The following is an 11,498-nucleotide window of genomic DNA, read 5'->3' as shown; positions in this document are numbered from 1 at the left end:
TCTTCTCAGTTTAGCAAGCCTCGGTGGCTCTTCTAGTAGAACAAAAGATGCAGTTAGCCCTTGAAAATTGCTTGTATGAGCTCTTATTTCCATTGAAATAAACCCAGAAGACAAATCCAAAACCTGGGATGTGCATAAGATGCAGATGTGCCCTCAGCTGCTTTAGTGGCTCTGTTTTTGCTCAGAGACCTGCAAGTTCATATTGGAAAGCTGATCTAGAAATCCAACAGGCAGATTTTCCATCTGTTTTAAGGGGAAAAATGACAAAAAAGGCAAAACACTCTTAGCCCTGACTTCATCTGATACAGCAGACTGAACTGGGACCCCACTGCATAAGATCATTTTGAGATGATCTTGATCGTGACAGTCGGAAACTGAGTGACTGGCTTGATTACTGAATCATCATCTGTTAGCATGCGAAAAATGTGATAGTGCAGCTAGGTTCCTGCAGTACTGCAGCCTTTCCAAGTAGATCTAACTGAAAGTAAAATGAAGTCATTATAATTTTTGTATATTTTTCAAAAATGTAATTTTACCTACACATTTTCTTTTCAATACCTCTGGCTGCCCATCCCCCCAGGAAAAAGATACCATTTACATCATCTTCAGCATCCATTTATGGTATCAGAGGATGCAATCTACCATTCCTGCAATTAAATTCCCTCCAGACTGCATAGCAGAAGTCAGAGGTGGATTGTCTTTGTAACTTAGCAAGCTTTGTTTGAAGTTTCCTTGACTGTGTTTATCTGAAAAGAATGGAAGGGTGTAGAAAAGAAGATGACATTCACGACTGCCGAGTTAAACAAAAGTTGCAGGAAACTTGAAAGGGACAAGTGTAAAGTGCGAAAACTGCTTTAACAACCTATGGTTTACAGTTTCCTGATTAATGGATTGCAGTAAAATCAGTTCCCTGACACTGATTACTTTGGCAATACACTAGCAATTACTTAAGCTAGTTTTATGTTTTGCATGGCAATTGCATAGAAGCATATCTGTCTTTTTTCCTGTAAATCAATTCCTTCATGAACTCTGAACTCTGATATTTTCTGTAGACTTTAAAATCGAAACATGCGTAATATCTGTGCATTAAATCTCAAAGTGTCCTGGCTTTTTATGAAGGGACAAAGATTTATTAATTTCAAAGTCCTCATTCAAAGCCACTCTAAACTTGTTAGAATAGACTGTCTTTACAGTAGGAGGCTATGATAGTTTTTCTCTGTGAATCCAGCTTGTGTTCTCAGTGTCGCCAGGCGTCTGCGTCGCATGGCGTATCGCCACAACGGGCTTTAGATGCACAGCTTTCCTGGCTGGGGAGGCCGAGAGCTGGGCAGAGCTCTTACCCTGAGAAGAAAGAGCTTAACAGCTGCATTTCGTGAAGTTGTGGGGAAGGCATGAATGCGATTCCTCTGCTTTTTTAGGAATAGGTACAAAGGGGCTCAGTCTGCAGAGGCATTGTTTGAGCGAGCAACGAATTCACCGATTTTAAAAAAAAATCTTACAGCCGCAGAGTCTGAAAAACGAGAAGTCTTTTAAAGAGGGAGGGGAAAATCTGGCACGGTGTGAACAAAAATAACCGCAGAAGCTTCCCTCGCCCCCCGCACCGCAGGCAGCGAGCAGTCGCAGAGCTCAGCCGCACCTGTGGTTAATAATAAATGGTGTCTCCAAGCCAGCAGCGCCGGGCTGCGCACCCCCATGCTGCCGCCGGCCCGGGCACGGGAGACGGGCGCCCGGAGGTAAGCGATGCGCCAGGCCGCTGCTCCGAGAGCTGGGGTCCATCACGAGGGGAGGCGAGCAGGGACAGTTTGGAGGAGGGAGGAAAGCCAGAGCTGCCCGGGGCTCGCCCTAGGAATCAGCAAAGTTTCCTTGCGAGGCGAAAGGTCGAACGGGTCTCGCTGCAAAGCTTGCTGAGCTTTGAAAACCTTTCAGCCGGCGCAGGCTGAGCATTGGCTGAGTTTCCAGCGAGCGTCAGCTAATTCGTGTTGGGTTTCAGGTGGTGACCAGCTGGTTGCTACCCACCGCCCCGCACAGCTTGCGCGCTCCTGGCTGTTGTGCTCCGGGGTTCGGAGGGTTGTTAAAATGCAGAGCACAGCTTGAGCGGCTCAGCCGATCCTCGGCGTAACCTCGTTGGCTGGGTGAATTTATTCCAAAGCTGGCTTTGCCCCGGAGAGCAAGGGGTGTGTACACACACACACTCACACACACAGAGAAAGCGATACCAGAACATTTCCATGACCCACGCAGGCTGCTGAGCTCGGTGCTGCACGGGCAGAGGTTGTAAGTGTGAATCGAGAGCTTCTGCTACTTTTGTGTCACGGTATGATTCCATAAACTTTATTAAGATTTTTGTCTTTAAAAGGATTTGGAGAGTGGAAAAAAGCCTTGCAGTTTTGGACAGGTGTGTATTGCTTCTTATGACAATGTCTGTCTTGATTGCTTGAGACGTCTAGCAGAACCGGTCCCTCTTTTCCCGTGTTTCACAGCCCAAGCTGTCTTCTGTAGCCAGAGTCCGTAGATCTGGGCAAAAAAAACCCCTCTTCCCAGGTGCAAGATGGTTCTGCACAGCTGTGGTGTCACACACTGTGCTGAGATCAGAGCCATGTTCTGCTAAATGTAACACGAACACAGTACTGTATTCTAATTAATTTACCATCTAAATCATCAATAGGGACAAAGGACCAAAGAAAGAGATCCTTTCCTCCTGGTGAAGGGGTGAGCAAGAGAAAGGCTGGAGGGATATGGCCAAACGCCCGGGGAAAATACATGAAGCAGCCAGGCACTGAGCGAAACTGCCCCAAAGCCCGGCCCAGACCAGTCTCTGAACCTTTACAGCTCTCTCCCCCTCTTTCTCTGTTTGGAAATGAATTTAATTAAAGTGAATAGGAGTTGCTAAGAGACCAGAGGAGTTCTGGAGTTTGTTGCCGGGGCTGAATTGCTGCTCCTCTGCCAAGGCTTTGCCCTAAGAAGGATCATGTAACCCAGGCCTACACAAAGCACTCCCGGCTCTAGGGACAGCCGCGCTTTCCTCCTTGTGGTTGCAGTCTGGTTTACCAGTTCTCAGCTCCTTTCTTTATTTTACTAAACTGCTTGTTTCCTCCTAGATGCCGGCAAAAAACAGGTTCATCTCTTCACAGCATTCCTCTGGCTGCGTCCGCCTTGCAGATTTCTCCTTGTGATCTTTCAGGTTGGAGGTGGCAGTGGCCGACCCTGCGATTTATCATTAGCAAGTAGCTTTGGAAATGACATGGTTGTCTGCTTCTAACCTCTCTCTAGCTCATTACTCCTCATCTTTTCTTCTGCTCCACCACGAGTTCAGCCCTGCATTGACAGTGGGCCAGGTGAACTCTTCCGACACCATTTCTGCAGCTTAATGTTTTGCTTTGACACCCTGGTCGAAACATCAGGAGTCTCCAGGCAGTCTCCTGCGGAGGGTTGTTTACCTTCCAAGAGCAAGGCAAGAGATGGTATGTTTAGCTTCACACAGTCACATCATTGCTAAATTACTTCTTTCATTTTTACCTGACTTTTGTTAACTCAGGACCGTCCATATGCACAAGATGATTAGGAAGATAACCTATAGCCTGGGAAGACATGTGTCTGCCGTGGCATATGGGACCACCCAGGTGAGAAGACTTCTGCATGGTGAGTAGTGTATTCTGAAACAGTTCCTGGCTGGAAAACATTTTCCTTATCTGAATGCAGCAGGGACCTTGCTGGCAGTGTCCTGGGAGCAAAGCAAAGAGCAATAATAGTCTTGTTTAACATCTTTATCAATGATCTGGATGAGGGGATTGAGTGCTCCCTCAGTAAGTTTGCAGATGACACCAAGTTGGGTGGGAGTGTCGATCTGCTTGAGGGTAGGAAGGCTCTGCAGAGGGATCTGGACAGACTGGATCGATGGGCTGAGGCCAACTGTATGAGGTTCAACAAGGCCAAGTGCCGGGTCCTGCACTTGGGTCACAACAACCCCATGCAACGCTACAGGCTTGGGGAAGAGTGGCTGGAAAGCTGCCTGGCAGCAAAGGACCTTGGGGTGTTGGTCAACAGCCGGCTGAACATGAGCCAGCAGTGTGCCCAGGTGGCCAAGAAGACCTGGCTTGGATCAGGAATGGTGTGGCCAGCAGGAGTAGGGAGGTGATCGTGCCCCTGTACTCGGCACTGGTGAGGCTGCACCTCGAGGACTGTGTGCAGTTTTGGACCCCTCACTACAAGAAGGACACTGAGGTGCTGGAGCGTGTCCAGAGAGGGGCAGCGAGGCTGGTGAGGGGTCGAGGGAACAAGCCTTACAAGCAGCAGCTGAAGGAACTGGGGCTGTTTAGTCTGGAGAAGAGGAGGCTGATAGGGACCTTATTGCTCTCTACAACTACCTGAAAGGAGGTTGTAGTGAGGCGGGTGTTGGTCTCTTCTTCCAACTAACTAGCAATAGGACAAGAGGCAATGGCTTCAAGTTGCATCATGAGAGGTTTAGATTAGATATTAGAAAAATTTGCTTTACTGAAAGCATGGTCAGGCATTGGAACAGGCTGTCTGAGGAGCTGGTTGAGTCACCATCCCTGGAGGAGTTTAAAATACATGTAGATGTGGCACTTCAGGATGTGGTTCAGCAGGCGTGGTGGTGATGGTTTGACAGTTGGACCTGATGATCTTAGAGGTCTTTTCCAACCTATGATTCTATGATAGTCTTATAATATATTGAGTTACTATGGTATCCTTGCTGCTTCCACTCTTTTAAAACATATTCTTTGGGCATAGTTGCAGGGCTCCGTTTGTTCACAGTAATGTTAATTTAAAGTAATGTTACTGGAGCCAATGACAACACAACTGCAAAAATGGTGGCAGAGGAACACTCAGTGGTGATGACGAGGATTATTATTCATATTGACAGCAGGGATATTTTTCAAATATTTGACCTACATAAAACACAGCTTTAGTCTTCATGAAGTTATTTGTGAGTTCATCCCAAAGAACAGATGAAGAGGGGAATAAATTTATTGTGGTGACGACAATTTGCCTTTTACAAAACAGTTCAGTAGTTACTGCACATACCCATGCAAATAATTCACTTTTCTGTGTTTATCCCCAGGTGCTTATGTCAGGATTCAGCCCTCCGTACAAGAAGCCCTGATGGAAGGGAGACCAGTCATAGCCTTGGAAAGCACCATCATTACACATGGCATGGGCTACCCTCAGAATCTGAGGTGGTAGATTCGGATGTTCCTCGTTCAGCAAAGTTGTAAGAACGAGGCATAGAACTGGTGGATCAGTATCAGTATTCTTGGTCAAGCCAAAACCCTTGTAAGAGCAAACGGAAATGTCAGGTTGCTAGGCATGCAGAGCGTGAGCTCCGGTGTAAAACAATTGTATTTGGACTTTTAAGGACACATATGGGGTACCGGTTTTTCTCCTTATCCAACACTTCACATTTCTGGCTTCCTTTAAAATGTGGCAGGAGATAAAATCATCACTTGCCCCAAGAGAGAGCTACCAGCCTTTTTGGCTGCATAGTTTGCACAGACATTTAAAGCACTCTGCAGTCTCTTTTGGTATGTCTTTTGTAATGCAAAAAGGACTGGAACACAGGAGTGAAATCTGTTCCTTAGCACCACTCAGAGCAGCTACTGTGAGAGCTGCTGGTTCCTCTCACTGACTTCTGTACCCTGCATAGACACCCCCCCCCCCCTTTATTTATTCGTGTTCAGTAGACTTGTGTTTTATTGAATTACAGTGCCAGAAATCACTCTGCCCTCCGCCCTTGCTTCCAGAAAGCACAGGAAGGTTTTGGTATTGATTTTCCATCTTGCTTTTTACCTGGCCATTATTCTGCCTGCCATTGTGTCTTAGAACGAAGCTCTAAAACTCAGTTTTGGAGAGGAGGTAGTCTCAGTAGTTAAAGATTGCCTAGCATATGTACAGCTAGGTCAGAAAGGGAGAATCAGCTGCTCTTAAAAAGGGATAGCGTATCCATAATCAAGCATAAAACCTGCAAAGCTTAGAAAGATACAGAAAGGTCCTATTTTGAGAAGATCCCTCTTTGCAGTAGTCTATTGTACAACCAGATTTGCCTGTAAACCAAGTGTTTTTTTTCTCAAAAATGAAGCACAGAGCTTGGACATTGCTGTCCTGAAAATGGGAGCTCTGCACTTCTGCAAATTCAAGTGGAAAGACTTCTGCCATTAGTAGGATCCAGAAGAGGAACTGGACTTCACTGAAATCACAAGAACCGTATAAAACTGGAAACTGAGAGTGATGGCCATCAAACATGGCAGTTTCCTTGTCTGATAATTCACCTCACTAATTTTGTGACTGTTGTCTTCTTTACCTTATTCTAGCATGGCCAGAGAGGTGGAAGAAATTGTAACAACAAATGGAGCAGTGCCAGCCACTGTAGGTATTTTAAGGGGTCGAATCCACGTGGGACTCACAGATGAGGAACTTGAGTTCTTGGCAAGCAATAAAAATGTAGTTAAAGTGTCTCGGAGAGATCTTCCTTTCGTCCTCAGCCAGGTATAGTATACAGACTTTCTATTGTGGTGTCTTCTATACAGCAATAGTATAGTGCTCTCCAGATTCAAGCCAGGTGGCTTTTAAACCTCTTGAAAATATCACATAAAGTGGTACCTTATTGGTAAGCTCAAACGTGGTTCTATCTAGAGTCCAAATACAACAGAGTAAGGGAACAGCAGCCATGAAACAGGGCTCCTGGAAAGTCATTCTGGATTGGCTGGCAAGCCACGAGCGCTTGGCTAAGAATATTCTTATTGGCATGATAAGGCATCATCACGTTACATGTAAACTATGTGACACGCAGCCCATCCCGAGGTTAAAGTGACAGCTTAAGGTGACACTAGCTGCCCATGAAGCCTTCTGGTTGGAAAGCCCTGGAGAACAAAGGCCTTTGCTATCATCAGGGCGAGAACGGCTTGCGTAGCAGGGACGATGATTCCTCTGTGGTTTTGCCTAATAGAATATTTCTATCAGAATTTCACTTGTCAGCTGGTGACAGCGGGCTGTTGTGACATTGCTGCGTGTCAGACCACAACCATAGCTGCCTGCACGCGGTATTCTCCGTGTCACCCTGTGTGCTGACTGTGACTGGTTGTCCCCTGACAGGGCTTGTCGGGTGGTACTACCGTGTCCGGAACAATGATTGCTGCACACAAAGCAGGTATCCCCGTGTTCGTGACGGGCGGCATAGGAGGCGTCCATCGGGGAGGAGAGAACAGTAAGAAAATCAATACATTCTACTTTTCTCCATCTTGCTAGTGTTTTATTTAATTCCATCTTTTCCCCACTCTGTCCTGCAGTAGCTGTCTGTTCAGAAGAGTAAAGTTGTCATTGTTCTTGACCATACTATGGTTGTTTTCTCCCCTGTGTCTCCTTTCCAGAAGCTTCTAAATATTCCTTCTGAGCACTGGCCAGCTGTTAAGAGGGTGGGAGCTTCTCTTTATCCTTTGGTTACACGGGGTGATATGGGTATTGTTTGCTGGTGCAACGGGAGCCGACGGGGCCTCTCCCACTTTGTAATGGCTGGGGAACCTGATACTGGCCACCCAGCACAGTGTTGTAATCGACTCTCTCTCAGCTGAGGAGAAGGAAGGTCTCGCCACAAAGGAGATTTAGGCCCTGGTCCGTGTTGGAGATCTGTGCTCCTCTCTGGAAAACAGCCCAGCCTTGGCAGTGTAGTTTGTGACCTTTAAGTACATTCTCTCTCTTACCCATATATATTCTTAGCATAGTCTAAGTGCACTGCCCTGCTGGATGCCATCCCTTTCAGATGTGACATAAATTCCAGGCCAGGCAGTTTCCCGAGGTCAGCAAAGCTCCCGTGGCGCTTTTTTTTTGACAGTGATGTCAATACCAAAATCAAATTATAGTTAAATTATATTCCATCCCCTTGAACTTTGTCCTTGCTGTATAACACTGCTTCTTTCTTTTCCAACGAATTTGTGCATGCTGTTTATCGATGTGATCAAAGAGCCGAGAGACACCTCTGCCCTAAGCCACGTGACTTCTTTTTGTCAACATCTCTTTCAACCTCGACACCCAAAGGCATGATCTAAACCTGTAATGTTTGTTTGTGGATCTAAGTGGTTACAAAAGCAGGCAGTGGCATCCCAGGCAGACACGGCTTTTTAAGAGGGCAGATCACGTCGGCTTGGAGTACAACGCAATCACTGACACAATGGCTGCTTGTGCCTTGACAGCTCTGGACGTGAGCGCTGACCTGACAGAGCTAGGACGAACTCCAGTTGCTGTTGTATCTGCAGGAGTCAAGTCTATCCTTGACATTGGCAGGACCCTGGAATATCTAGTAGGTAGCACGGGCTGCTGAACCTGAAAGCAGGTAATGTTGTGCTTTGTGTACAGAATGCCCAGTGGTGTTGGGGTAGGTATTAAGCCTAAGATTTTTAGAAATTACTATCGAGAGGACGTGAAGCCATACTTACAGTTCTCTAGGCATGGGGCTACACAAGTAGCAGGCTGCTCCCTAATGTAAATCTGTCCATGCTCAAGGGGCTGTTCCAGCAGCTGTTCCAGCTGAGGTCAAAGGCAGCACTAGCCATGCTATCTTTCTCTGGCCTTACACTTGCTTTTCTGGGACAATGCTCCAGAATTGATGGGTCAGGCAAGCTAGATCCATCAAATACTAAAATAAAATCAGATTTAAAATGGGAATCAAGGTGATTTTCAGTAGAGTGACTTTTTAAAGTTTGGCGTGTTGCCAGGGCCAGCACTTCAGGTGACAGCCAGTGTCAATACTTCTCCATAGCAAACAGAACTCATTTAGATTCCTGTCAGCTCACAAGGTATCTTCAGGTAACAGGTTGTTACCTCAGACTCAGTATTGCGCTAGTGACAGCTGCGTGGCTTTTGGTCAGCTCCAAGCGCAAGCAAAGGGCATGCACGTCTCCTGCGTCTCAGTAAGCCACATTCTATCTAACCAGTTACCAGGTCTGGCGCTTTGCTTTAAAAAACGTTGGTGATTGATAGAATGGAATAGAACGGGATGTATCAACATAACCAGACCCTGTGCTAAAGAAAGGCATTTTCTAGCGGGGTAGAAGGAAGAAGTCCCATTCTTTTGGTGGGTCCCCTTTCCCCCCAGTGATTACCTGCTTGTCTTGCCTCCACTGCCCCAGGAGACTCAGGGAGTCTGCGTGGCTGCCTTTGGAGAGTCAAGGGAGTTCCCAGCCTTCTTCTCGCGCCAGAGTGGCTTCCAGGCACCGTATCACGTCCGGGATGAAGAGGAGACAGCTGAACTCATTGGTGCGTTTCAGAAGGGAAAGGCCCATGTAGGGCCCTGGGAAAGAGGGACACAAAAATCACCTTGGATGAGGCACTTTCTCTTTTAAATTTGGAGAAGAGTTTGTCCTGAAAAACAAGCCATCCCACCTCCCCCATTCCTGCCTCAGTGCTTTCAAAATAAAGTAGCAGGAAAATTCAGTCTTTACAGCAAGTTTTTTAGCTAGCTGCAGCCACCTTGGCATGCTCATACATGTCTTGTTCACACTGGTGAAGTGGAGGGAACACATATGTCAACATGCTTACAAAAACAGCTTCTGGGCCTTCAGAATTGGAATCAGTTTTCTTAAAAAAATTCTTTGTTCCTTTTATTGCACAGACAGACTCAAAAGAAATAGGCAGATGTAAGTTGATAGGTAGCTGGAAAAGGTCCTGTCCGTTGGTCAGCTAAGAACAGGAGCTCCTGCTCTGTGGGTTCCTTCACCCTGCGCCCGCTCTCCTCTGTCCTTTTCCTTCAGCATTTGATTTATCCAAGGAGAACACTAACTCTCTGCCTGTCCTCTCCCAGCCAGTGCTCTGGGGCTAGGCCTGAGCAGCGGGGTGCTGATAGCAGTCCCTTGTCCCCAGGAGCGAGCTGCCTCAGGCCAGGTCATCGAAGAGGCCATCCAGCAAGCTCTCGGCGAAGCCAGGTGAGAAGCAACCTAAGCCCTCTCCTTTGCTCAACCAGTGGGCTTGGGGAAGTAAACAGCTTCAGGGACACTGCTGCAGTGTCTTTGGGCACGGGTGAGCCCACAACATGCTTTCAGCCGTAGTCTTATCTAACCTGAAGCTTGTTTACAGGACTTTTTATGGTTATGGAGATAAATTATCTGCTAGCAGCAGTGCTTCTCCTCTGATGCTGTTTCAGCTCTGTCCTTCTCATCTGCAGGCATTTGCTTTACATTTGCAGGTCCAAAGGGATCACAGGCAAAGAACTGACTCCTTTTATGTTACAGAAGATCAGTGAATTAACTGATGGAAAATCGCTGGACTCCAGTATCCTTTTACTGCATGAGGGGGAAAAAAAGTGCTCCAGTGTACTTCATATCTCTTCTGATAATGCTTGGTCGAAAACACTGTCACTTTACTAACAGTCTAGCAAGGGGCAAACACTTCAGTATCTGCAAACAGATGAGAGCATAGCAGCCGCATCCTGCTTTTTCAGGAGCACCCTTACTGTCCTCATCCACATTTGCATTAAAAATTGGAGGCCAGCAGAGACAGCAGGTGGTCCAGAGCCCAAAGAGACCCTCACATCTGATCCTCAAGCTTGCCTGCTTCGTGGTGGAGCCTCAGGATGCTGTTGTCTGTGGTGGGGTTGCACAACGGAAGGTACCTGGGCTTCCCAGAGCACTGTGCTGTACATTGCACTGCTTTAGCTAACTTGGCGTGTGGGTGCAGAGTAAGAGAAACTTTGAAGGAAAACACCCCTGGGTGAGCAGGAATCCTTGCACAGGCAAGAGAAAAGCAGATCTGCTGGCTGGGATGGCAGTGTAGGATCTGGGAGAGCCAGGTTCACATCCAGGCTCTTGCTGCCAGCCCTGTAGGAGACGTGGTCAGTCAGGGCTGATTGGTAAAGGCATTTTTGGATATTAGACCTGTATGCAGCCACAACATAGGGCTTTGCAAAGCCTCTGATACTCTGCTCCCAGTGACACTGCTAAAAAAATTGCTTATAGAGACTTGGCAAAAATCTCAGTAGGCATCTCCTTCTGGAAAAGCTGGCCAGGATCCTCTGAGGTTTTTAGAGTCTTGGCTCTGGTTTAAGCACTTCACCTTCTCTTTTCTCTGTGAAGCTTTTGCTTCTGTTCCCTATCTGTCAAATGGAGATGACAGGTTTCCTCTCTGTGGACACAGAAGGACGAAGGTGAAAAAATTTAAAAATTCAGGGTGTTCATGCAGTATTGTAACCCAGTATAAGTGCCCCCAAAGGATTATGGTATAGGGGGATCAAATCTATCAGATCTCACAGCACGTGTTTTCTGCTTTCTCCCTCTGGGCAGTTCTTACATAGGCTTCTGACAGGTCAATCTTGCTGCTATTTTTTCTTTTCCTCAAAGAAATGCCAAACAGACCTTGCTCTGATCCACAACAATGCCAGAGTGGGCAGCCGCATTGCAGTAGCCCTGAGCAAACTACAGAAAGCCAGAAGGAAGGGGAACCTGCCTCATCGAGAGGACACAACCCCACCTCAGCCAGTGAGTCTCCTGCTGCCCCCC

The 11,498-nt window shown here is 47.0% G+C and overlaps 1 protein-coding gene across 10 annotated transcripts in view; it reads left to right on the top strand.

The window, feature by feature from the left end:
• LOC104338287 (uncharacterized) overlaps positions 1–11,498 on the top strand; it is a 32,491-nt gene that overhangs the window by 3,799 nt on the left and 17,194 nt on the right. Inside the window, exons 1-11 of one of the 10 annotated variants that reach the window (XM_075429371.1) lie at positions 1,314–1,733; positions 2,357–2,395; positions 3,536–3,639; positions 5,081–5,195; positions 6,327–6,501; positions 7,108–7,219; positions 8,202–8,308; positions 9,138–9,264; positions 9,809–9,929; positions 10,190–10,275; positions 11,353–11,477. In XM_075429371.1, coding sequence (XP_075285486.1) covers positions 1,693–1,733; positions 2,357–2,395; positions 3,536–3,639; positions 5,081–5,195; positions 6,327–6,501; positions 7,108–7,219; positions 8,202–8,308; positions 9,138–9,264; positions 9,809–9,929; positions 10,190–10,275; positions 11,353–11,477 — 1,152 coding nt within the window. In that variant the 5' untranslated portion in view covers positions 1,314–1,692. Of the gene's footprint in view, positions 1–1,313; positions 1,734–1,794; positions 2,315–2,356; positions 2,396–2,415; positions 3,462–3,518; positions 3,640–5,080; positions 5,196–6,326; positions 6,502–7,107; positions 7,220–8,201; positions 8,309–9,137; positions 9,265–9,808; positions 9,930–10,189; positions 10,276–11,352; positions 11,478–11,498 lie in introns of those variants that run through there. The other 9 variants (XM_075429364.1, XM_075429372.1, XM_075429367.1 and 6 more) reach the window with 9 other exon arrangements.

This window comes from Opisthocomus hoazin, chromosome 8 (assembly GCF_030867145.1).
Source record: "Opisthocomus hoazin isolate bOpiHoa1 chromosome 8, bOpiHoa1.hap1, whole genome shotgun sequence".
Classification (NCBI taxonomy): Eukaryota; Metazoa; Chordata; class Aves; order Opisthocomiformes; family Opisthocomidae; genus Opisthocomus; species Opisthocomus hoazin.
This window is presented reverse-complemented; position numbering and strand designations above follow the sequence as displayed.